Below are 25,960 nucleotides of genomic sequence, written 5' to 3'. Positions count from 1 at the left end.
GGATAAGTTATATCCTCTCGCGACCCTAAACTGGATCAGTGTGTATAGAAAATGGATGGATGGATGCTTTGAGATGTTGTGTCAGCAATGGGCTGATAGGTTTCCTTATTAAAATTCAGAGTGTGCTTTTCTGCTCTCTGCAGGTTTGACTGTCATTCAGAGTCTTTACAGCTGTGATGTTTTTCACCTGAGCTTTTTCAAAAGACATTTTTGGAAACAGTTTTAGGTTCTTATGTTTATGTAAAAGGCGTCATCATGCCATTCCTGTATTCAGTTTAATCTCACTTTTGGAGAGGATGACAAATTGGTTGTACCAGCGATTCACATTTGAATACCCTTTTTGTTCATTTACTTATTTGTTTATTAATGATAAACAGACAATATATTCTGTAGTAGCATACCAGTGAAAGTGTGAGTGCGCCAATACTTCGGCAGCAGGTGCAGGTTTTCATCTATACTCAAAGCACATTAAATAAAATACCTGCCACTATGTGAGGGCACAGAAGAGTATTGGCTGTTAAATTTAGCTGTTTAGTAGCTATAGAAGTGTGATGTTTTCTAACCGTTGTTGTTGTTCAGAACAGCTCTAATAGTTCCACTTTGTGTAGCTTTTAATTGTTTAACATCTTTATTGAAACCTCAGGTCGCAACACGCGAGGTAACTAATAATAAAAATGAACAGTGGCAGTTTAAATATGTACAATGTTTTGTTTGTTTTTTTTACTACAGCCCATGGCAGTGGCAGCCAAATTGCAATTTTCATTGCATGGCAAGGTCCAAATAATCAAGTTTAGGAGGATGGAGTCATTACTGGACTCATGACAGAATGGTGCACTTTCTTGCATATGATCAATCTCATTAGGTTAGACTATACAGCTCCACCTGCTGGGCCATTTATGTATGGCCCAGCAGGTGGAGGATTTTTTGTTTTGTTATTTTATTAATATTTTTTCTTTTCTTTTTGTTTTTTTTCCTAAAATATAGATACAAAATTTGTTGACCCAAAATAAAAGTATTGTTTTGGTTGAAAAGTGAAATACTCCTGACTTTTATCCACTGTCTCAGCCTTCTCCAAGCTTCAGAATTTCTCTAAACAGCACATAACATAATCAAAGTGGATTTTTGTAGTTTCAGGGGAAGCAAAAAATTGCCAATCAATCGCTGTTTGGTTGCTGAAGTGTTGAGTGTTTAGTGGTTTCACAAATGTAAGAAATGTATGAAATTCATTAACATGATTACATGTTGATTCAAAAGCATGCCAACTAAAAAAAAAATATAAGACAACCTAAGAGAGAGGTAATCTTTTCAAAGCTGTACATCATCTGACATCTTGCCCGCCTGCAGCTTTCTGCATAACAGAACTCCATATTTTCAGATGAGAGCATTAAATATGCAGGCTAATGGATAGTAATGATGGACTTGCACACCACTAATGAAAAGAGGAAATGTTCTGAAAAAGCAAAATCAATCAACTCTACATTAATTTAGAGGAAGGCTGGAGAAAGGGTTTGAATTAGAGAAAAAAAATCAGCAAGTTAATAATCTATTAAATTTATCTATTTCATGCACTGAGCTCAAAGCCTGGAATGAACATCTGTTTCAGGTCCTTATCATACTGCGTAGACAGTCCCGTTTTGAGATTAAAGTGTTTTTTTATTTTAGTCATGTATAATGTCAGCACGTCTCTTGGGAGTGTTGTTTTGTCTTGCCAAATGTTGATTTAACCTTCACTCAGAGGTGACGCATTATTCTTTTAAAATAACTTGCCCTGCTTTGAAACAGCATCATTTATTATTTATCGCTGCCTCAAAAGTGTGTGTATACCAGTAGTAAACAAATTTAATAGGGTAAAATATCAGCTTTGTTTTGCTAACTAAACGCATGATTCACATTCAGTTAACTGTGACACTGTGTGACAGAAATGTTGTCTTTGATGTAGCTCAGGGAAATAAACACACAACCACAAGTGCATTGGATAACAAAGCAAATGCCATGTTTAAAGCAGGAACATGGGCAACGTTATTGTGTCGTCTCCTTCACGGTTAATTTATCATGTTAATAGAAGCTGACTAATTTACTTAGAGGTGTTATTGTTTCCTGGAGGGAATTATATCTGCAACTTGATGGGAGGAAGTGAAATAAATGATGGACGCAGTGTGAAGGGAGTGGCTCTTCCTCTGATTAACTACTTGTAGAGTTTGTTAGATTAGACTGAGTGTTGCCATTTATTTTGATTGGTGGGAGATCTAGGAGAGTGTAAATGTGTGGAGTTCATATCTGCTTTTTTTGTCTATCCTTTCCTTGGCTGATAAGAGGAACATGCATAGCTAGGGGCTAAATTTTAAGTAAATGAAAGGCATAGTGCAATGAAACGTGAAAAATGAATGATGGGTGTTGCTAACTGCCTATATTTATACTGTGTGTGTGTGTGTGGTGTTTTGTGTTTGTGTTCTGTTTTACTTTGCAGAGTTTGTAATATTTTTTATTATGTTGCAGGGTGATAAGAGACCTCTTCATCAGTTGTAATGGACTCAATCAGGTGACAGAGCTTGTCTATCTGGACCAGACTCGCTCTTTGGCTCTGAAGGTGTTTGAGACTCTGATCATTGGCATTGGTCACCAGCAGGCCTACGGGGTGCTGCGGGAGCTGGAGAGTGCTGATGCTGAAGAAAGAGAAGCCGTCTTGGGCCTGGCTGAGGAACTGGGGTCCAGAGGGGCTGGAGAAGGCCCGCAGAGCCTCAGCAAGTTCTATGAAGGCCTAAAGGAGGCATATCCTCGTCATAAGAGCCGGAGCGGGCAGGGCCGCGGTCCAGGGCGCAGCCGAGCAGAGACCCACCTCCATGTTATCAATCTCTTCCTGTGTGTGGCCTTCCTCTGCGTGAGCAAAGAGGCTGATTCTGACCGCGACTCAGCCAATGACTCTGAGGACACGTCAGGTTATGACAGTACAGCTAGTGAACCTCTTGGCGGGCGGCTGCCTTACCTGTCCCCAGATAGTGTGGCCCTGCCCTCCAAAGAGCAGGTACGACGTGCTGCAGATGTCTGGTCAGTGTGTCGGTGGATCTACATGGCCAGCCCTTTGTTTCAGAGGCAGTTCTTCAGGCTAGGAGGCCTGGATGTCTGCTTGCGCCTCATGGCCATGGTAATTCAGAAGCTCTCTTGTAAGACTAAGGATGGAAAAACAAAGAAGAAGAGGGATGGTAAGGGCAAAAGCAGCCCTGAGTCCACAGTGCCAGCCCCTTCATTGGGACTGGAGGAAACGACTCATGATTCAGCCGACACCCTCGGTGCTGGTCCAGCTGAGGGAAAGACCAAAGATCCTGCAAAGAAGCTGGAGGAAGAGTGGCAACTTCAAAGCATTCGTCTGCTTGAGGCCCTGCTGGCTATTTGTCTACACAGTGCTAACTCAGCCCTACAGAGGATAGAGCCTGAACTTTCTTATCAGGTATGTCACTTCATATCACACTGATCAGATAATCCCTAACCACATCAACCACAAAAATAAACACCTCTACACTCAGTTAAACTGCTGCGTCTCCTCTTATCTATAGCTCCAGTCAGTGGAAGAAACCCTGTTTGAGGTGAGAGACCAGCTCTCTCGCTCAGGGGTTGTGAACTCTGACCTTGCTGTACCTCTGTTTGACTCTCTCCTGAGAGTGGCCTTGGCTGAGGTGACTTCTTGTCCTGATCCCCCTGAGGAGAAGCCAGACAGGGTGAGTCCTGCCTTGGGAGAACCTGTGAGTGTTACATGCACCTTTTTATATTCTCAAGTTGTTCGAGCTGCTCATATGTCAGGAGGCAAGTTCAGGTTATAGCCAGTCAGGTATCAGACACTTGATTCCTCTGCAGCTAGATGCCATCAGTGTTCATCACAGTGTAAAGATCCTGGCAAAATGTCTCGCTACTAATCATCTGTTCTGCTCAGTAGCATAGCAGCAGACCTGATAAAATTAAGCAAATTTCTAATGAAAAGTTTAAATGTTTACACCTTAATGTGCAAAGTTTCACACAATTACAACAACAGCTTCTCCCCCTATACTGTCAGCTTCCCACATAACATAGAGTACCAATATACAGAACACTGTTCTTGCCTACAGTTTAAATGTTGCTTTGCTGTTATCATCTGCTGTTATTTGAAAATAACAAATTAGGAGCACAGTGGTGGACTGGTAGGTTTTAAGGTACTGATCATGAACTGATACATCCCCAGTTTGCAGCCCACCAGAGAATTTTGTTGCATACCATTCCCTCCTCTCCTTCCCATCATTTCACGTCTCTCCTGTCAGCTGAATGATAGGGGTATTCAATGCCCAAAAAAATACTAAACATATAGCTACCTGTTGCAATGAAGTAAGGACCACATAAGTAAGTTTCTGTTTCATTTTGCTTTCTTGCTTGCTCAGTCTCTCTGTCTCTTGTGCTCGTTTTTATTTTTAATTAAATTCCCATCACTAATTTCGGCAAGTTGGCAAATGGGAATATGCCTCTGAAGCTGTCAGGCAGAGGTGGGAGGAGACAGTTGAGACAAACTGCACCATTTTTAAACAAGCATATGTGATACAATTATGGTCAGGATGACTGACTAGTACAAGGGTTAATGCATCAGATGAATAATAAATCTTTGCTTGATAAAGGTAATTTGAAAGACTACTTACAGTTGATTTTTTTTTTCAGAGTAAAACGAAGCAGACTGTGTTCAGTTACCACACTGTGTTACCTGCAACTTCTTTGACTAGAAGCTGATCACTGTGGCAAAATATAAGGAGCAGTGGTGTTTATTTAGGAGGCAAGCATACAATGAAAGGAAAACCATTTTCCAGCAAAGCATCGTCAAGCTTCAGGGCTGCCGTGTGTGGCCGCTCTGACTATGTTGCTAAGCAGCTGTTATCTCCCTGATGTACAACAAAACAACAGACGAAAATAATGATGGCCCTTGTTTAGAGCATGCAGCGGATGAAAGCATGGCCTCCTTTTGAAATCCAAAGAGATCATTGGGGTTATATATACTTATATACTGGACTGTTACGGTATATATACTTTGTTTTTAAACATTTTCACGCTAGTGTAACTTTTTCAAAATCACACATAAAAAAAATAAAATCAGTTGTAATATGCACACATGTCAGTTTCTCACAACAATGAAAAGGCGGGTGAGAACAAAAAATCCTCCAGTCACAGAAACTACTGCCTCCTCAATGGTTGCACTGTCGCTGTAGGCTACATTCATAAAAGACGCTCAAGACCATATATGGTTAGGACCAGATATGTAACTGCTTTTATTTGTTCTGGGAAGTGAGATGAATACAGAAGAAGAAATACAATGGCTGTCCTCACTAAAATGACTAACTGCCTGGCAGTTGGTGCCTCCTATCTCACAGCCTTAGACGTGTTTTCCACACGTCTTAAAATGCCTGTCTGACTAAGCCTGTTCAAACACAGGAGGATTTAGCTTTTTATATAATAGATTTACCTATTTCCTAAGAGCTTAGTTCTTTCTCAGTGAGCCCAGCAGAGTGTGATGTTCACTTAACCATTGCAAGTATGTGCTATGAAGCTCCAAGATTAGTCTTCCACTGCCAAGTTTGTCTACTGAAGAACTATTCTCTGAAATGTTCACTTCACCTGCAGTTGAATTTCACAGCGTTGTATTACGTTGAATGGAATAGATGTGTGTATTACAGTAAGCCAGTAAAGGGTTTAGAGTTCGACTGTTTACTTGAGAGAGTGTGTGTGTGTGTGTGTGTGTGTGGTGCGTGGTGTGTGTGTGTGTGTGTGTGTGTGTGTGTGTGTGTGTGTGTGTGTGTGTGTGTGTGTGTGTGTGGTGCGTGGTGCGTGGTGTGTGTGTGTGTGTGTATTTGCCTACGTGCACATATGATGACTGAGTGTTTACGTCAAGGAACTGGGCTGTGTGAGTGCCTCACAAGTCAGCTGATATTTGTCTTATGACCAAAATCTTGTATTTTCTTTTCTTTTCCACATCACTTGAAAACATTTTGTTGGCAATTTATTCGCTGTAGTAGCGGTAACACCGCTGCTTGTTATGCTTAGTTTGTTTTAGCATTACATTCTTGACTGAGGAGTTGTTGTTTTTTTTTTGTTTTTTTGTTTTTTTTAGGATTGGGTAAGATCTTGTGAAATGATTCTTATCTTACCAACTGCTTGACAGCTGACGAGGTGATGATCTTAGTTTGGTTGTATTTGCGCTGGAATTCATGACCTTTTCCTCTTGCCTCCCCTCCTCTCTTTCTCTCTCTTTGTCTCCTTCTTTCTCTCTCACTCTCTTTCTCTCAGAAGCTCCAGGTGTTGGCAGAGGGGGCGGCCCCAGCAGGCGATCTATCTGAGGAGGTGGACGAGGTGCAGAGCTGCGGCGTCAAGCCCCCAGGGGAGGAGGAGGGCTACGACGCTGACAGCGAAAGCAACCCCGAGGACATGGCCAAGCAGGAAGAGGGTAGGTCCATGCTTATTGCGACACCACACACACATGCACACACACACACACTACTACTACTACTACTCCCGTTTACTCCTCCTCAAGGCTCCACAGCAACTGCTCCCACCTCACCACTTCAAATGATAGTAGCTTAGGTAGGTTCATCATTATTCGCACTGTTTGCTTTACTTTTAAGATCCACTGCAGATTCATTTTTCACCTTTTTTACTTCCATAGGGCTATTTTAAGAAGACTGTAAATCACTTTTACTTCACGTAGTCCATCTCCTCTACCATTTGTTTTTGTTGGTGATAAATGTCAACGGACTGATCTTGATGGATTGAGAGGTCATGTATTGGTCTCAACCTCTGAACAAGTCGATTTTTAGCCTTGGGAAACCTTGCTTCTCCCACTATTGAACTGATAATTCAACATGTTTGCATTATTGCGTTCACTGAAAGATTTTACAGTATATAGCAGCATAGTTTTTCAGCAATTTGCTGGCTAAGAGCTGGTCAGTTAGTGTCATGTAACAAACCACATCCTCCTTTGGTGGGCTGTGGGGCGTATTTGACAACGACAAGTTGCTTTTTTTTTTTTTACTGCGTACATATGACATGGCAAAAACAAGCCTGTATGCTTTTTTTTTTTCTCCCCTCACAACAGCCTCTTGTGACAGCCCTGCCTCCCCGCTCTGGTCTCACAGGTTAAGAACGTGGCCTGATTATACCGTTTTTACTTTTTCATCCCCTCAGAATAGAGTCATTGTTTTACGGTTTACAACTGCAGGCAGTTACACTCTGTGGCCTCATGAGTTGGATCTTGTGACTTAAACTGCCCATCAAATGGAGACTTCAGTTTCCTGGAAACGTCCTGGAAAACTGTGAATCTTTAACGCTGACCTAATGCTAGACAAATAAATAAATAAATAAACTTCAGCCAGTGCAGTATCAGTTTCCCGGCAGTCACACTTTCTCTGGCTTTTTTTCTCAAATCAGACAGCTTATCCCTCCTTACCATTAAACATCCTGGTTCAGTAGGACTGTTGTCTCCTCCCAGTCCCACTCATGACAGAACTCACATTACATCTTATACTCATATTGGAGCATCTGCATTTCCTAAGCTCTTAACTTTGTTTACACTTTTACAGCTTCTTATATTCACTTATATATAAGATGAGGTTAATCTCTAATTTCTGTTGCATTTAGTTTGATCTCTTCACACTATGTATTCCTTTATTCATGTGTAATTGTATTGCTGCCATTGTAAATCACTGTGGGTTAACTTCTGTTTAAATGTGCTAAATGCAGCGGGGTCCAAAAGTCTGAGAGTGGTCCCCGCTGTAAGTAAAAGTGACTTGACTTAATTGAAATGATTTAAAAAACAGCAAAAATGACATGAAATATAAACCAGTGGTTTACTGCAATTAAACTCAACCTCAGACAAGACACAAGCTTCTAAATGTTCTACATAGAAATGACAGTTGGTATATGACCTGTAGTCTGTATTTGCTGAAAGCAGTTTGTATTTGGATCTGTCAGTGTATGAGATGGAGGCAAACTGTGCAGTTGTGCACGGGGAGAGAGAGTGAGCTTCATTAATAAAAAGGAGGTCCCAGAAGCCATATGAGAGCCTGCTGGGCCGCTCTCCTGTAAATCATGAGGGAACTCCCATGCTGCTCTGAGGCTGAACACAGGACTGAGGCTAATTCATTTTTATGAGCTGCCTCCAAGATGGGAGGCTGGATCTGAAGTAGGGAATGCCTGTGGACCATGAAGCTGTTTAAGCAACACAGCCTGGCAGTGTGTGATTCTGTTAGCATGTGTGGCGCGCCATTCAGCGTGACATTTAGCATCTCTCCGCGTCCATGATCAAGTCTGTTGTTGTGTCTCTGATCTTGTCCTGGTGTCTTTGATTTTTCTTGTAGGAGTGAAGGTGGAGTCCTCCGTGCTACGCGAGTTTGCTGCGGTGGTGGTGGATGGGCCCGGGCGTGGCGTGTTGCTGTTCCCAGAGATCTGCACAATGGAGCTGCAGCTTCTCGCCACCGGCTCTCCAGACCTGGAGGTTCTTAGTCATGTGTTTCACAGCTTGCTGGATGCAGTACACGCCAACCACCGCAATGCTGCCTTGCTCTATGACCAGGTCAGACTGATCACTTCTTTTTTCTACTTCTTTTATCTGCCTTACTTTTCTTTGTGCTGTGCTTTGAGGAATATGACTAACCCCTTGTTCTGGTCTTCACAGGGAGGAGTCAAAACCATACTGTCTGGCTTTCACAACATCCTCAGCCAAACAGACCCCTCCTTTACAGGTTTGTTGTTCCTCCTGGTTTATTTTTGGCCTTTCTGATGCTGTAGGATGTTGTTCATGTGTGACATCTAAGGGAAAAAAAACTGGGTACACTCAGTTTGCTGTTTTCCTTAGATGTTGTTTTTTTTTTTCCTTGCCGGTGACATTTCAACAGGGTCCTCAGGGTTCAAACATTCAAAATTTAAGTTGATCTCATTTGGCATTGTAAGACATTATCATTTGCAAAATTCAAGCAAAAGAAATATTGGTTGTACCCTGTATGGCTGATATTAATAATTCTTTTAACAATTTGTATGTAATTCTCAGACTTTATATCATGCTATATTTTAGATCTCATCTTGTATGCAACGTGCTTGTCTGTGGCCCTTTTGTTTTTCTTTACCAGAGATATTTTTCACCGAAAGCAGGTGCTGATGATGTTTTGGGTTTTTGTCTGTGGTGTTCTGGTGCAAGCCCAAGTGAATGAAAACTGTTTATGTAATATGCTCTTCATCGGTTTATATTCAGATTGCCAGACTGTGCTAGTGGAGCTGCTGGTTGCCATGGTGAGCCAGCGAATCACAGCGGAGGAACTGGCTCTATTGATTCGCCTCTTCCTGGAGAAGACCCCACCTACTGTAAATAACAAACCCTATCAGTTACTCAACAGTGCACTGTTAGCTTACGCTCAGGGTGTTGACTCTGATAGCTTATGTGCACAGTGTCTGTGCACACTCAGGCTCTCAGGAGGAACTTACTTGTTAGACATCCTTCCTGACACACTCACTTCTCACTTCTTGGTTCTTTAAAACTATTTAAAACACATAACGCTTCCCTGGGTCCACTTTATTCTGTATACAGTTACTGTAACACCAGGGTGTATGGAACAAATATGATTCCTAAACTTATTAACCCAGGTCTGTGTTTAATATGAATCTGGCAGCAGACATCATCAGTAACCTGTCTCTTTAGGTTTCCAAACGGGAAAAGAGTAGTTTATTTTTAACCATGTTCATGTAATGACATGTGACCTTTGTTTTTCCAGTTATGAAAATGAGACACATTAGTAATTGCAGTGGGCACATTTGATTGTGTTGTTCTTTTTGTACTGCTACCCAGGTTTTTCTGTTTTTCTGCATTCCCCTGTATTTTCTATGGCTAGTTTTATGCTTCTCTTTCAAGACTCACAGGGTTATTGCAGGTTTAATGCTGCGCTATTTTAGATGAATCACACAGTTACAGCAATAAAACTGCTCAGTAATGTGTAGATATGACTTTTCTTCAGTTTACTTAATTAAGGAATTTTTTAAAAAGTAATGAAAAAAAGTATAGATATGCAAAGTCAGCACACATCTATTCGTCTATTGTTTTCTTTATCAAATTTAAAATAAGAAACTGTTCTTCTCACTGGCCATTTACTTTTTTCATCTGCCAGGAGATTTTACTGAACGGCATCCTACAAGTTGTTGAAGCCAACGTGAATATGGAACCTCTCCACTTCCTGACCTTTCCAATAATCCTTGGGGCTTCAACGCCAGGAGGGGTTTCCCCTGGCTCCAGACAGAACGGTGCTGCTGGGGGTAAAAGTGTGGGTTTGCTCTGGAAGGGCAAACTGTCCCCTGGACGCAGAGAGGGGGATACAGAGTACCGACCAAGCCACCTCCGTTCCTCTCCCTGGCACATCGCTCCTCTCCACTTGCCCCTAGTAGGGCAGAACTGCTGGCCCCACATGGCCAGTGGCTTCAGCGCCTCCATGTGGCTGCGGGTGGCAGAGCAGGAAGAGAAGGACGGAGACAACGACAAGGGTGAGAAACAGATCCCTCACCGAGACCCTTTTATGCCTGATGTCCATAAACATGAACTGGGTCTGAGATTCTCCTCACATTGTTTTCCAGAGGAGAGTAATCCTGCAGTTGAGTTGCACCACGGCTCCTCTCAAGCTGGGACAAGATTAGTAGAAGAAGGCCTCATTCATATTCTGTCCATGGGCTCCAAGGCACTGATGCTTCAAGTGTGGGCAGACTTCTCTACAGGCTCTCTCACATTCAGGTGAGAACTGTTGTAGACTACAGCCACAAAGATGTGAGTGATAAATGGGTTACTACTTCATAAGTATTCATAGTTTTATTAAACTTAGAGGTATTGTACTGTGCTGTTCCCTCAGAATTTGTATAGACCCAAACGACGAGATAAAAGCAGGGCTGCTGGCGCAGGCAGACTCTGATGAGGGACTGCTCAGGCCGGGCCAGTGGCAGCACCTCGGCCTCACTTACACCCAGCAGCCAGAGGGCAAGAAGAACATCCATGGCCGTGTGGTTGTTTGGGTGTGTGGCATCAGGTGAGAAACTGTAATAGTAACAGGAAGAAAAGGAAAGTTTGTTTTTAAATCTGGTAAATTAGTGAACATTAATTTCAACTTGTGTCTTCTTTAGGAATTGTGAGGTTTCTTTGGACTATACCCTACCCAGAAAGTCAAGTTTATCATCTGACAGCAACAAAACCTTCTGCATGTTGGGCCACTGTACGCCGTCCTGTGAGGAGCCGTTGAAGCAGGGTGGACGCTGGAGCATGGGCACTGTGCTTCTCTTCAATGGTAGGACTCCTGTTAACTCCTGTCTTGTTTATCTGGAACTGGAATCATGCGTCCATAAACTCTTAGACACTTAATTCCAGTCAGGCACTCATCGTCTTAGGCTACACACTGATATGTGCTATCTGTTTTTTTTATCATTTATATAATTTATCTGTCCGATGTGCTGCTCCCTGGTGGTACATAGATTACCACCTTCTCCCTTGTAAACTGTGCACACTGGACATAAATGGCTTTTGGTGCAGCTATATTTCAAAAGTGTATCCAGTCTGGTGGCTGTGAAAGGCTACGGCTGGTGTGATGAGTGGCATGCACTAGATTCTCAGCATTCTCTCTGGAAGCTTACTGAATACTTCTCTTGTTGCCTCTAATTGGCTGTGAATGGCTTGCATCTAGGCAGTCCCAACCTGTGAACTCAACTGATGTCTTTACGCAAGCTTTAGCCTCTCCGCTGTCAGTGGAATTCTTCGTAGGTCGCAGTTCCTTCTTGGAAAAGAAGAACCCTGAGATTCATGAAAACACGAAATAAAACATCAAGGTGCACCGCGGTGCCTCAAGGGTCTCACTTTACATCACATCATATGTTATTACTTTATGGGTTATTGATGCAATAATATAAAAAATTCACTCATATACCTGATTCAGAGTCTTTTTTCGAATTTCTCATAATTCACTTTTCTGGCTTCCAAAAAAATGATATAACTAAAATGCCAAGAGATGCCTTAACAAAGAGACGAATCCCCTAGGTGTCTGGAAAATGGGAAAAAAAACCTTAAATATAAAAGAATATGTAAATCATATTAATATTTTCAGGCTTTTGTAATGTTTGTTACTCTGACTGTATGTTGTCTGCTCATTTCAGGGTCTAGAATAGGATCTGAGGAGGCCTTCTACCTGTACGCCAGCGGGCCTGACCTCACCTCCATCATGCCCTGCAAATATGGCAAGCCCAGTGGGACATTTTCCAAGTTTGTCGCTCAGGAAGGGCTGAAGTGTGAGCATGTGCGAGAGATTCTTATGAAGAACAAGGACGTGGACACAACAGCTTTGGTGGTAGGTCACAACACAAAACATGCACTTACAAAATAGAAAATAGAAAAAGAAATGTTTTACTGTCAGTGTTATTTCATCTGTTTGCCAGTTTCTGTTGAAATGCAGATTGGCACTGCTGCTAAACCCTGTAATTGTACTTTGTGATTCAAGTGCGCTGTAAGCATAGCAAATCCCTCCTATGTCTCATTTATTGTTTCATTTCACGGTGTATGAGTAATGTGCTGTTCCAATTAGTTGTCATTAATGATACAGCATGGTAGGAAGTAATTTTTCCCCAATGGAAAAAGCTATTACAGTTAAGCTGCTGCTATTTCAGTGAGACTGAAAATAGTTTTTCTCCCATTAAATGCTAATGGATTTGTTGATAATAGCTCTGCTGATAAAAAATGATTTCTGAATGATTTCCCCTTCAGGTCTTTTTAGCTCCTCATATATTCTAACCAAGTCTAGCCCAGGTGTTAATCCATGCTAGAGGCTAGTGGGGCACTTATTTAAGAACATATCTACTATATACCTAAAATTTGTAATTATTTAAGTTACTTAAGTTGCAAGATGACAATTAATTGCCTGCATTGTGTTTTTGCACAGGAGAGTTTGGCCGTAGTTTATGCCCCCAGCAGCCCCAGGGTCTACACTATTTATGAGCCCGTAATCAGACTGAAGGGTCAGGCCAAGACAGTGGTAACCCAGCGGCCCTTCAGCTCCAAAGAGGTGCAGAGTGTTTCCCTGGAGCCCAACGCTCTCAGGGCTTTGCTCCCCACTGAAACCCAAGGCCTGCAGAGCGTCCTCCACAAGATCGGAGGAACAGGAAATTTTGTTTTCCTCTTTGCACAGGTGGGATGATCCATACCTTTAATAAAGCTGTAGAGTCAAAGGTCAGGATTCCCAATTATTGTGATATTTACGGAGTTTTTGGAATGCTGTGAAATTTAGACAGATGTAATCCAGACAGGAGAGGTGACAGTTTCATTCAACAGTGTTCAACAGTAAATTCAGGAGCACAAAGTACAAACCCAGTTTTACACATAAGTCACCTCACAGGACTAACATGAAAATAATAATTTATTTGTCAAATGTCATAGAAAAGAAGCTTTTACAGGGCTTTGTATGGATATATATATATATATATTGCTACAAAAAAAACAGCTCTGCAGGAACATTTATTTTTAGCACAAAAGAAAATTACAACACAGTATTATATCTTAAAGTATTTTGAATGAACTACCTCTTGTTTGTGTTTGAACTCTGTTATAAGCTACACTTCTCATCCTGTTCTGAAAAATGTGTCCTAAATAATCATGCCACTTTCTACCAGTGCAGGATGAGGAAAGTGGTATTAGCGTTGTTGCAGTTTTCAGTTGAAACCGCAATTCAGTATCACTTTTAAAGACAGAGTTTGGTAATAGGCTCATTGTGCTTTAGTGAGAACCCAATTACTGTAGCAGGAACTGTGTGAAATCATATGAGAAGCAATGCAGAAATGCATCTGCAGACCTACATTGTTAACATTTACACATTTGGCTCAGTTTTTTTTTTTTTTTTTTTTTTCCCCCGTTTTTCTTTTCATCCCTCATCTCGGGCTCTGCGGTATCCAGACGGTGGAGCTGAGTGACTGTGAGAAGACCCAGGCTCTGGCCCTGCGAGTGCTGCTGTCTCTGTCCAAGTTTAACCAACACCGCATTCATGAAATGGACTGTTACCATGGTTACTCTATGATCCACCAGGTCCTCATAAAGTCCAAGAGCATCGTGGGATATCATATGCTGAAAGTGAGTCACACCTTGAACTCTTTGCTGTCTTCTGTTCCTACAAACTCTGCTGATCTGTGCAGGAAAACATATTCACCAGAACTTGTTTTCACCGTGAATCTGATCCAGAGCGACACTCCGGTGCCTCTCTGAGCCGGTGTCGGTGACCCTGCTGTTACTTGACCCTCTGGCTGTGTCTGTAATTGAGCTGTGTGATGGCAGTGTGCTGAAATGGATTCTGTCTGACTTGATGAAACACTGAACTCCTGCGGAGTCACACAGCATCTCTGATTGCCTTTGTCACTTTAGGCTTCCACATACTGGATTGTATCGCACAGAACTGCACTGATTAGTGTATCAAACACTCTTAATCTTTCCTATATGAAAAGGAACGTGCTGTGTTACAGTTGTTGGATTTTTGTTTCTCACTTGTACTTCAGGAAAATTAACCTTTTATTGGACTATAACTGAATTCACTTGTCAGACAATAAATAATGTAACTAACTGTGCATAAGACTGAGAGCTTCTGCCTTACGCCAGAATAGCAGAGACCCAAAGGACTGCAAGATTTATGACCACTGCAGTGAAGCTGGTCACAAATGATAGACTTTGATCAATACACACGGGGCCGCTCTGGGAGTAAATGGCATTGGTTTTGACGGAGTGATAAGCACTCCAAAAAATTTCATGGAGTATTTATTGATTTTTCTCCTGTCTTGTGTTCTGCACTGTAAGGTTGTTTCTGGAGAGATAGTGGTTATCAATATGTTTCGGTATGTGGCTGATTAGAATGAACAGCACTCTGGAAGTTTTTATAGAAACACTGTAGATGTGGCTGTATTTCTGATGTGGTGGGCATATTGTGTCTCTGTAGACTCTGCTGGATGGGTGTTGCAGTGGACCCATCCTCGTCCTGGGGGATGACGGACAATTTCGTTTGGACACCGAGTCCAACGCCGTGGTGCAGGATATCAGGCTCCTCTCAGATGTCCTGTTGGACTGGAAAATCTGGGCCAAGGCCGAGGTAAACACAAACATCACTCAGTACATGAGTGATTATTGTAAACTAAAATGAAGACCACAAATACAGTGTTAAATAACAAAGCCATAAAACCAAATACAAACTGAATGGTTAAATCTCAAATGTAGTTTGTTTAAGATCTGGTAATTTGTAGTTTTCTAATGAGACATGAAAATACAGTAACACACAAAAGTAAGAAAAGAAAATGCTTCTACTGCAGTTTCAGCTAGTTTTATCCCCTACTGTAAACCTGCAAATGTTATTACTGATTTCACACTTCTCTTGTTTCTCCCAAGGTTTGCTAATTCCTAATGAAGGACAGAAAACTCAAAACATCATCATCTAATGATGAGCTAGTAATAAATTCATACACCTCAGAGCTACTCTCAGTTGCAGGCTCATCGATTTCAGTTTTTACCGTGTTTCTTCCAAAAAAATACCCAGAATTCAAAAGCTGTAAATTGGTTTAAACTAATTTTCACTCAGTTTTTAAGTCCTATGAAACTCAAAGGTTTGGGGAGGACGCACTAATGGACTGCTTACTATGCACTCTGGCTAGGTAAACAATAAATAATTAAACTAAAAGTATTAGCAACACAAATGGTGTTTTTCATGCCACCCAAATTTTAATACTAAAAAAATAAACACTGAAAAAGCCAAAGTAGCAAAAATAATGAGTCTTACAAGCTTTGCATTCTGTGCAGCACTGTTTTACTTTAATGAGGAGTGAGAGTGTGCTCAACTCCACCATTAGATAATGAAGAACCATGTCTGTTTCTGATGTCATTCACTGTTTGTGTTGTTTCTGTCAGTGTGGAGTGTGGGAAACACTGCTTGCTGCCTTAGAGATCCTCATCAGGGTGCACCACCCTCATCAGGTCTTCAACATCCGTCAGTTCCTCAAAGCTGAAGTAGTGCATCGCTTCCTGCTCACCTGCCAGGTGTTACAGGTAGGTCACTGTCACAAAGCCGCTGTCACGATACCTTCCCTCTTTTTCGAGACCACTGCTAACAGCATCGCTGTTTGTCTTAAGGAGCATCGGGACGAGCATCTGACTGTCATCCCACAGGAAGTCTGCTTGTCGTTCGTCAAAATCATCCAGGAGGTGCTCGGATCACCTCCGGACATGGACCTGCTCAAATTGATCTACAACTTCCTCCTGGCTGTTCACCCACCTACCAACACCTACGTCTGCCACACTCCATCTAGCTTCTACTTCTCATTACACATAGGTGAGGAAGCAGTGCAGTTGAAAGCAGCACCTCCATATCAAAGCGCCATTAATTCAACGCACTGAGTTCTTTTGATGTCTCTGTTTGTCAGACGGGAAGCTGTACCAGGAGAAGGTGCAGTCCATTATGTACCTGAGACACTCCAACAGTGGAGGAAAGTCTGCCAGCAGCTCTGTGGTGTCACTCTCCCCAACTGTCTTCACTGAAGCTCCCCACGAAGGTACAGCTGCTCCCACTATATTACACTGACCTTAAAGCACTCCCTCCAAAACGGTGAAGATGATTAAATACAAACCATCACTTTGTTGCTGAGAATGATATCATAAATGGAAAGATCAGCAGTGCTTTTATGAGTGCATGTGCCTCCGACAAGGAAAATTAGTTTAACATGTTTAGCGCTGCGTCAGCCCCATTTTCTCTCTGTGATAAATTACAGTCACCAGAGTTTTATTTTAAGTACCTAATGTAAACACCATTACTTCTGGGAAAAAGCTGATGCACGAGCATTAGGTCATTATGTGTGTGTGCGAAACTCTCCCATCTCACTTAAAAAAGAAGATTTAATCTAACTGCTGCTCATAACAGTAGTTCTTACAGAACCCTTCTTTTTTATGCATCCTATGTATCTTTCTAACTGTGCCTTTTTTCCTTTTTTATCTAAGCTTTTATTGTTCTACTCAGTTTTACAGTTAAAAGCCTCTTTTGTCATCATAGCCTTGGTTTTCTTAATTTTTATTAGTTTTTAAAGGCTTGGTCAAACATATATTGTTGTTTTCAGGACACAGGAAGACATGGCACTTTTTTTTATATTATGGAGACAGACTCCAGTACATAAATCTAGAACGAAGTAATCAAATAATAAATAAATTGAGAAGGAAAAGGAGAAAGCAAAATAACAGAGAGAAAACATGCATATAAACATGTATATCTTGGGTCTTGCTACAGGATCACATATTCATAAAGGAGACTGACCTACCTTCCATTTTAATGTAAGCACAGAACCAGTCCCATGGAGACATCCCCTTGTTCTGATCGCCACTAATTCTTCTCAGCAGATTCTGTTTCTGCCATTGCACTAAACTGTTCTTTCAGTTCAAAAGTGCCTGTTTTCTCCCAGTGTCTTAAAATACCTCAACAGGCTGTTATTGTACCCACAGAAATAACCCACAATACAGACTTGGATATGTTTGGACTTAAAGGGGTTTATGAACCAAACCAATTTCGTAAAATTTCTTATACCTGGATTCAAAGTGGTCTGACCTGAACTGAATTCTCATGTAATGTGTAGTCTCAGTGGTCTGTGGTGGTATCCATAGAGTATTTTACGTTGTGTGAGCTTTTCCCTCACTTCTTTCATGTATTTGCCACATCCGGCCACAATTTTAGACCATTTATCACATTCACTTTCTTCTTCAGGGTCCCTCTGCTGTATCATTTTCACATTAAGAGAATCATTACTCAAAGAGGGAGTTAGCTGTTCTGTAAAACTGTGAGGCTTTGTGGTTTTCCTGTGGTAGTTCCAGATAGTTCATAATTGTGTTATCGGCCACATTATAAGGCTTAGACATAATACAACTTCTTATCTGTTAAGTGCTTCCAGAAATGTCCTTTTCCTGCCAAGTTAAATCAGTCTACTACATTATTGTATGACAGGAACACGCTGTCCACAAATAATTCGAAAGTAGTGCTTAGACCATGGTAATGCTACTGCTTCCATTAGGCAGTATTTATTCTGATGCGGATTGTGCGGTTGTACCTTAGGGAAGTTTGAACATTTTATGAATTCTGGTCTAAACATCTCGAGTGTAAAAGAACTGAGCTTATAATATTGTTGCTGGTCTGAGATAGTACTTCAATAAGATTGAATGGTGAACACACATTATGTTCAGTGTCCATCCAGTGTGCTTTCTCCTCTGCCACATCTCAGTATTTTGCTTTTTTGGCCATTTCAAAAGATAAATGAGGCAATCTATCGTCGTGGAAGCCCCAAGCCTAATTTCTGTTTATGGTCACATAACTTACTCAATTTAATCCTTGGTCATTTCCCTTTCCGCAGAAAATGTTTTATTATATCATCAATTTGCATAAAAATAATAGATGGTGTTTTGATTAGGAGCATCATAGTAATGTAGTTAAACCGGGAAGCCACAATCATTTTTATATTTCAGGCCATAAACGTGAAACCAAATTTAGATGGAATGGGGCATTGCTTCGGATTTAAATTAATTAATAGTACAACCTGATGGTTTTGAAAACGACTGGATGGTGTCCATCAGATGTGGTGTGAACGCCAAGGGCTCCGATATCACTGCTAGAACATCGCCTGCATAAAGTAATTGGGTGGGCCCGAACAGCAACTGCCAGTATCTCTAAAAAAAAAAAAAAAAAACAATTATGAACGGCAATGGATTTAATGAAGACCCCTGGTGTCTCAGTTAAAAGTTAAAAAGTTAAAACTGCAGCCTTTTGGATCTTTATATAACTTTGTACCCATTTTTAATAAAATTAGTTAAAGCCAAAGTGAGAGAAGATGGAGAACAAGAATTGCCATTATCAAAGCCTCATTACAGGATTTTTCTGCATTAAGGGAGATAGTGGTTATTGGAGCCTTTTTACTCTGAGTCATGCACATTAACTATAACAGCTATCGAACACATTGTTAGTTGAGGATCTAGTGTTTTTGGTTGTGGTGAATGGTGCTCGGTAATAACCACTACAGATGCATGGCTAAGTAAACCTTTTGCAAAACTGGGGCAAGGATATGTATAAACTGTTTATAGTTCTCTGTGGGAGTCCATCATAGCCAGGTCATTTCACATTTTTCAGTGAGGAAAATGCCTTCCTTATTTCAGTCTCTGTTACAGCCAATTCCAGTCCACTCTGCAGCCTGGGTACATTTATGTTTGAAAGAAACTGTTCCATCTCTTCTTGTGTCGTGTTAGTAGATACTGACCATGTGTCTGACTTTTCGTAGTAATGCTGAAATACCTTATTTGTGTGTTTGGTTGAAAAAGATTTGTCTGTTGTTCTGTACCATTAATTAATTGGTATCATACTGGAAAGAGACTTGTCTCAGTTATCTGGCCAATAATTTCTCTATTTGTTTTTTCTCCCATTCATAGTAATTTGTTTGTCTATACAGTCCATGTTCTGCCTTTTAATTATATATCTTGTGTAACTGAAATCAGAGCTTGTAGAGCTCCTGTATCAGAAAATTCACTGGACAGCTTCAGTTCCTTATCCTTAATTTCCTTTTCGCCTTCTTTAATCCTACTTAGATTCTCTTTGTTCTTTTCAGCAGCCTGTGCTATAAATTTCCCTCTTATATATGCTTTTGAAGCTTCCCAGACTCTTGTGATTTCCTCGGTGCTAACAATATTAATTTCAAAAGATGTTTTCTCATCCTATTCCAGTGTTTTTCTAAAGGAGTAATCTAGCATTAATGTGGTATTCATTCTCCACCTGTCTGTCCTCTCTGTATCTAAATAAGCAGTTCTGCTGGTGCATGCTCTGTGATAGTGTGAAAGATATTACTTTTATAATTCAGATAGCTATTGTATCTATCAGCGGAGTAGCTATTAAAAAGAAACGTATCCTGGAGTATTATTTTTGACAGTGTGAGAAAAAGGGTATGTTCCCTCTCAGTTGGACTGGTCAGCCTTCATATGCCTGTTAGCCCCACATCTCTTCTCAGCGTGTGCAGAGCTTCTCACTGTACAAGTTACCTGCTGGAATATTTTGACCCTCTGTGTTTCCTACAATTCCTAGAATCATATTAACCTCATGAAAGAAATGTGGACTCCCCATCTGGGCATAAATATTACATATATACCACAGACAATCCCTCTATTATGGCTTCAGTGCACACACTCCTCCCCAATGCATCTTTAGTTTGTTTTAAGAGAACAAAACTTGTGTTCCTATTAGAATGAGTACATCAGTACATTGACTTGAAAAGGAGCTATGAAAGATATGGCCCTTACAACCTGTTTTAAATTTCTCTGCCTCAACACTCTACAGTAGGTTTCCTGTATGAAAACATCTGCCTGCCTGTTTTTCTGGTATGACAGTATTTTCCTTAATTAGCCTCCTGGACATTCCTGAACTTTATGAAAAATAATTAGAAAAAAAAAACAGGTTTTGTCATATTATGCTCCAGGTCCATGTCTGCCATCATACATATGTTATTAAACATTGCCTTGGCGATTTATAAGTGCCTTTGAGTAATCACTTGCCTTGCTAGCCGTATTTTTGTTCCTATAACAAAACAAATCCAATAACCAACAAGAACAAACTGAATAGTGCATGACTGTCCTAATACAGCCGCTCCCTGAGTGCTGAACAGTACTCACAAGAAAAAATAAATCAAATAAAACTCTGATTTGGTCCATAGGATTATCACAGCCACTGTGCAGTAGCTTCTCTATTCAATTCACAACAAGCGTGTGATCTCTTTTCATTTTGCTCCTCGGCTTCCCCGTAGCCCCTCCTGCACGTCACTGTCATTTTCAGCTCTGCGGTTGTTTAACAGTTGAAACGTCGGTTGCAAGACTTTGCAAAGTTTTACTTTATTTTAGTCATTTCTTCAAATAATTTCTCAAGACTATCAGACAAGTTCTAAGTAGTAGGAGGTGTAACACATACAGCTTGGATTTTTGAAGTACTTTGATGTTGCCATTTCTTTAACCTTGCTTTGTGAATTCATTTTTTATTTCTTGGAAAACATTTGATAACCTTGGGAACGAACTGTATAAATTAAATAGATTTCGTTGTGGTAACTTACAACAAATCAATGAGATGAAATTCAAAAATATAAAAACACTTGACATTTTCTGCGCTAACCCTGTTTACATGAGATACCTGTTTCTCTGACTCACTGTAGTTAAATTTACAGTTTGGTCAGTGAACAGCCATGCTTCTGCTCTGCCACATCATACTATTCATCACAGCCACAGGTTTATCAATATTATTATTTGCACTGCAAGTATTAAACAATGGCCTGCATACAAATAGGCTCTTTGCAGCCATCAGTTAAGTTGAAAAATTTATAAATATTGAATAATTTTATTGTGTTTTTCAGGCCATCTTCCTGCTCCTTCCCCTGAACATGGAGGTGACGATCAGTCGCTACGCCCACCCAGTCTGGCGCCATCTCCATACTCCTCCCCACTGCTGACGCCTCGGGTCAGACACGGAAGCTCAAACGAGGCAAGCGAAGGCGACGCGGCCTGCCTTGCCACACAGCAGGCCCAGGGCAGCACAGAAACTCTCAAGAAGGGCGGAGGTGACGAGCAGCTCCTAAGCAGCTGTGAATCAGCCAAGACAATCTGTGACTCTAAGGACATAGGTGAGGGAGGAACCCAGCGCACTCCTTCCATCAGCGTGGAGGAAGAGCGGGATGAGGCGGCAGAGGTGGACAGCCTGGCAGAGGGAAGTGTCGGAGTGGCAGAGTCTGAGGACAGGTTTGACTGGGCCAGTGACGAGGCACCGCGCCGCCCTGACAGTCTGAGAGGGATCCAGTCCTTCCAGAGGAGCCACAGCAACCTGGCCAGTCTGGGCCTGGCCTTCCCAGCTCAAAATGGCTCATTGGCAATTGGCCGCTGGCCCAGTGCGGCTGACCGAGGCTCCATGCCTGAAGACTGGGAGAGCTACACTTACTCACCTGGCTATGAAAGGGCCCACAGCAAGACTGAGTCCAATGACAGGTACGCTGCCATGATACCGTTGGTACAACAAGCATGGCAGGCTTGTTTGAATGTGTGGTAGATGATAATACTGTGTATCAAGAAAATACTCTCAGGAAGTTTTAACTGGACACTTGATATCATCACTAGTGATATCATTAATATATTTATATTATTTATATATATAATTAATATATATAATAATACCCATACCAAACCTTAGCCAGGCCATAAATGATTGACAGTGAGCACTAACAGTCTTTTTTGTAATACTTTATCTAATTGTTTGTCCGTGTGGGTTTTGTTGTTTTACATTATTCCAAAATACAGAAATACCTTGACTACAGGTTTTCTTTGATAAAGAGGTTCCTGTTTATGGATTTGCATAATCTTCATCCTCCTTAACTTTGAAAACGATTTGCGCTTTAGCGACAGTTTCACTTTATTTCTACCTGCCAGCTGCTGGGTTAAGCTGACTGGAAATTAAAAAAGAGATTTGTTTGTTGTAATCCTGTTTTCACCAAAGTCACCTTATTGTTTTTATTAGACACAAAGTGAGCTGTCAGACACTGAGAGATGTGCCTGGATTCGCTGATGAATTTCAAGTCATCCAGAAAATTTTCAAGGAAACAAATAATTGCTTTAATTTAAATTCATGGCAGGTGTTTGTTTTGTATTCTTATTTTATACACAAGTGAGTGACACTAATGTCAGAAAACCTCAGGTTATAGTAGAATAAACTCTATGTATTTTCTTAACATACTTTTTAAAGCACGGATCAAGGAAATTTGGCAAATTATTCTTGCACAGTAATTCAGGACTAAAGTCTAAGCTGTATGTTTCTCAGGTCCGGTACTGAGGACTGCCTGGTGCTGATCTGCTGTGGACTCTATGATCTTCTGAAGGGCGTCTTGCTGCTGCTGCCTGATCTCATGCTTGAGGAGGTGATGGACAAACTCATCCAGCCAGAGGCCCTCATTGCCCTGGTCAACCACTCGTCACCTCTCATCCAGCAGGGTGTCATGAAGGTTGGTTCAGTATCCACTTTCATGAGTCTCATATACTGTAGAGCAGGCTGATCTATGGTGTTACCCAGTGTGGGATGTTTTGGCTCATTTTTTTGTTTTTAGCAAACATTTTTCTCTCAAATTGCTCACAGCGAGTGAAACTGTCACACAAGATTAATGTCAGAAGAAACGCTGTACCCAAGAGCTTCAAGTCAAATGACCATAAACCTGAAAAGGCAGAACAGCCAGAAAGAATTATGAAGAATTAGTGAGCTTTAGGTGCTGGTTGTCAGATTTTGATGAACAGTGCCAGGGAGTGGTAGCAAGAGAAGGTGGATGAAGATCCTAGCTACCTCTTCTTTGCTTAGTGTTAAAACTTTACTAATGTTCTAATCTCATATTATTCTCTCCCCTCTCTCTCTCTCTCTCTCTCAGCTGTTGGATGCCTATTTCAGCCGAGCCCTTAAGGAGCAGAAGGAGAAATTCCTGAAGAACCATGGCTTCTCATTGCTGGCCAACCAGCTGTACATCCACCAGGGCAGCCAGGGGCTCCTTGAATGCTTCCTACAGATGCTGTTTGGACGGCCGGTGGGCCTAGAGGAAGAGTGAGTACAGGAACGATACACTTACATTATGCAGAGGATTGTCTACTATATGAATAAATGTGTTTGATGTACACATATTTCTGCACGTTCTACCATTATTTTTCTTCTCTGTATTGCTTTCCAGTCTGGACCTGGAGGAAATGGAAAATATCTCACCCTTCAGAAAACGCTGTATTATCCCAGTGTTGGGTCTTATTGAGAACTCCCTGTATGAAAACTCCTTGGTGCACAACATCCTGTGTATGCTGCTGCAGCTCCTCAACGCCTGCCCCAAGCTGGCAGACATCCTGCTAGACCACGGGCTGCTCTACGTGCTCTTTAACACCCTCTCCACCCTCAATGGCATGGAGAACGGGTACGGCTGCCAGAACAAAGGATGATTCATTCAAACACCACCATGCGTTCATGGGTTTTGTCTTGAATCTTTGAGCCATGAATTAAATCATTAATCCTCTCGCTGTTCATTGATCTGGCATGTATGAGTGGTAGACTCACTTCCTGTGCTTCGTATTTTCTTGTTTTTCTTGTTCTCCCTCTGCAGTATTCCTCTGAATGACTACAAGCTCCTGGTGTGTGACATCCAGCAGCTGTTAGTAGCTGTGACTATCCACTCTTGCAGCTCTTCAGGGTCCCAGTACTTCCGCATCATCGAAGACCTCATTACCTTGTTGGGTTTCATGCAGACCAGCAAGATGCGTCGCACACAGGGTGAGGACTTGATTTCTGAAATTCAATACAGATGCAAAATACATCAGTGTTGTCATCGTCGTTGCTCCACAGTTCTGGGTGATATCAAGCTGTCAGGCTCTGCTGCAGAAAGAAACTGGGCCGTCACTTCATTATCTACAACTGCAGAGTGGAAACTCATTTGAGAAAAAAAATATATAATTTGAGAACTATCTCACATCTCCATCTTCCCACTAAATGGTTTTCTCTCATTTGTCCCTAAATTTGCTCTCTGAAAAATACCTCTCCCATCTCTTCCCCATTAGTGCTTATTTCTTTACAATTTTTTTTTTGTGATCTGACATTATCATTCTATGATCACAAAAACATTACAAAAGCATTATGGCTCTGTACATGCCACCCTTTATTTCTGGTTGCATTTTAATAATTATACTCTACTGTGTTATTGTTATTGTGTTATTGTAGTGTGAGAATGTGAGAACATTTGTGTATCCCTGTTTCTTTCTCTTCTTTTCCCCAAGTTGGATTCAGCAAATCCTCTTAACACCACAAACTTGTCATAAGTTTCTTGTGTCAACCCGATGAATAAGAACTGTTCATCAGAGGGTGCATGTTCATAAGATTTGATCATAAGCATAAGCTACAATACCAAATTTCTATATAGCTGCTCTTTGTGCTCTGTATGTGGACGAGTTTAATTGAATGAAAGAATGTTTCCATGGTGTAAAAGGAAGGATTTAAAATCAGCAGCTGAAAACATAATATATTTAGCAGTTTGAGTAGTTTTATTAGAGAACTCGAAAAATGAGAAAATATTATTGCGGCTGTTAATGCAGAGAGAGTTGAAGCTATAAAGAGAAGAGTATGAGGAAATCATTGTATGTGACTTGACTTATGTTCACTTATATCCCTCGCACGTTCAACCAAAGAAAAAAGATATTTGTACAGAAGCTTATTGTCGCTGACACAGGAAGAGCATCCGGTTAACATCTAACATGACAATGTTCATTGCCTTGCATTTTTTTTCCCAGAGATGGCAGTGGCTTTGCAGTTCCGCGTCCTTCAGTCAGCCATAGAGTTTATAAAGACGACAGCCAATCAGGAACCTCAGAAGCTGAGCAGCTCTGTTAATGCACCCAGCTCCCCCCATCATGCCATCTATCAGAAGCGCAAGAGCATCGCAGGTGAGTGTTTCAAACTGATCCAGCAGCAGAAATCTGGTCTGCAGTGTGGAGGTAGAATTGACCGCCATGTGTTTCCAAGCGTTTCGATGCTCCGCCCTCACCTGTCCGTTTATTGATCCTCTCCTCATCCCGATCTGAAGGTTCCATTGCCATGAAAGACTCCATTATCCCCCGCATCCCCAGACAGCACTACTGCTCCTATGGCCAGATCCCCCTGTCCCCTCCCTTCAGCTTCCTGTCCCAGGACTCCCCCCTCCCCTCCCCCTCAGGAGCTCCATCCTACATGCTCCACTGTGATGCAGGTAGCTGGGACTGCGGTCCACAGCGGAGAACATCCTCCCTGTTTTGGGGCATGTTTCCCACTTTTGCAGTGAACTCACCGCTTCTCCCCCACCCAACTCACCTTGGGGATTAATTTGCCCAGTACCC

General features: G+C 41.5%; 1 protein-coding gene across 8 annotated transcripts in view; it reads left to right on the top strand.

The window, feature by feature from the left end:
- lyst (lysosomal trafficking regulator) overlaps nt 1-25,960 on the top strand; it is a 59,472-nt gene that overhangs the window by 21,815 nt on the left and 11,697 nt on the right. For 3 of the 8 annotated variants that reach the window (XM_041049503.1, XM_041049502.1, XM_041049504.1), the window contains 22 exons: nt 2,497-3,445; nt 3,552-3,737; nt 6,292-6,448; nt 8,358-8,572; nt 8,675-8,741; nt 9,248-9,357; nt 10,155-10,768; nt 10,884-11,057; nt 11,152-11,312; nt 12,172-12,362; nt 12,951-13,196; nt 13,958-14,131; nt 14,985-15,134; nt 15,944-16,081; nt 16,166-16,364; nt 16,456-16,584; nt 21,445-22,069; nt 22,896-23,076; nt 23,491-23,660; nt 23,785-24,015; nt 24,202-24,368; nt 25,379-25,531. In XM_041049503.1, coding sequence (XP_040905437.1) covers nt 2,497-3,445; nt 3,552-3,737; nt 6,292-6,448; nt 8,358-8,572; nt 8,675-8,741; nt 9,248-9,357; nt 10,155-10,768; nt 10,884-11,057; nt 11,152-11,312; nt 12,172-12,362; nt 12,951-13,196; nt 13,958-14,131; nt 14,985-15,134; nt 15,944-16,081; nt 16,166-16,364; nt 16,456-16,584; nt 21,445-22,069; nt 22,896-23,076; nt 23,491-23,660; nt 23,785-24,015; nt 24,202-24,368; nt 25,379-25,531 — 5,387 coding nt within the window. The remainder of the gene's footprint in view (nt 1-2,496; nt 3,446-3,551; nt 3,738-6,291; nt 6,449-8,357; nt 8,573-8,674; nt 8,742-9,247; nt 9,358-10,154; nt 10,769-10,883; nt 11,058-11,151; nt 11,313-12,171; nt 12,363-12,950; nt 13,197-13,957; nt 14,132-14,984; nt 15,135-15,943; nt 16,082-16,165; nt 16,365-16,455; nt 16,585-21,444; nt 22,070-22,895; nt 23,077-23,490; nt 23,661-23,784; nt 24,016-24,201; nt 24,369-25,378; nt 25,532-25,960) is intronic. The other 5 variants (XM_041049510.1, XM_041049509.1, XM_041049508.1 and 2 more) reach the window with 5 other exon arrangements.

This window comes from Toxotes jaculatrix, chromosome 11, assembly GCF_017976425.1.
Source record: "Toxotes jaculatrix isolate fToxJac2 chromosome 11, fToxJac2.pri, whole genome shotgun sequence".
Classification (NCBI taxonomy): Eukaryota; Metazoa; Chordata; class Actinopteri; family Toxotidae; genus Toxotes; species Toxotes jaculatrix.
Note: the sequence above shows the minus strand (reverse complement) of the source record. Positions and strands in the feature narration are given on the sequence as shown.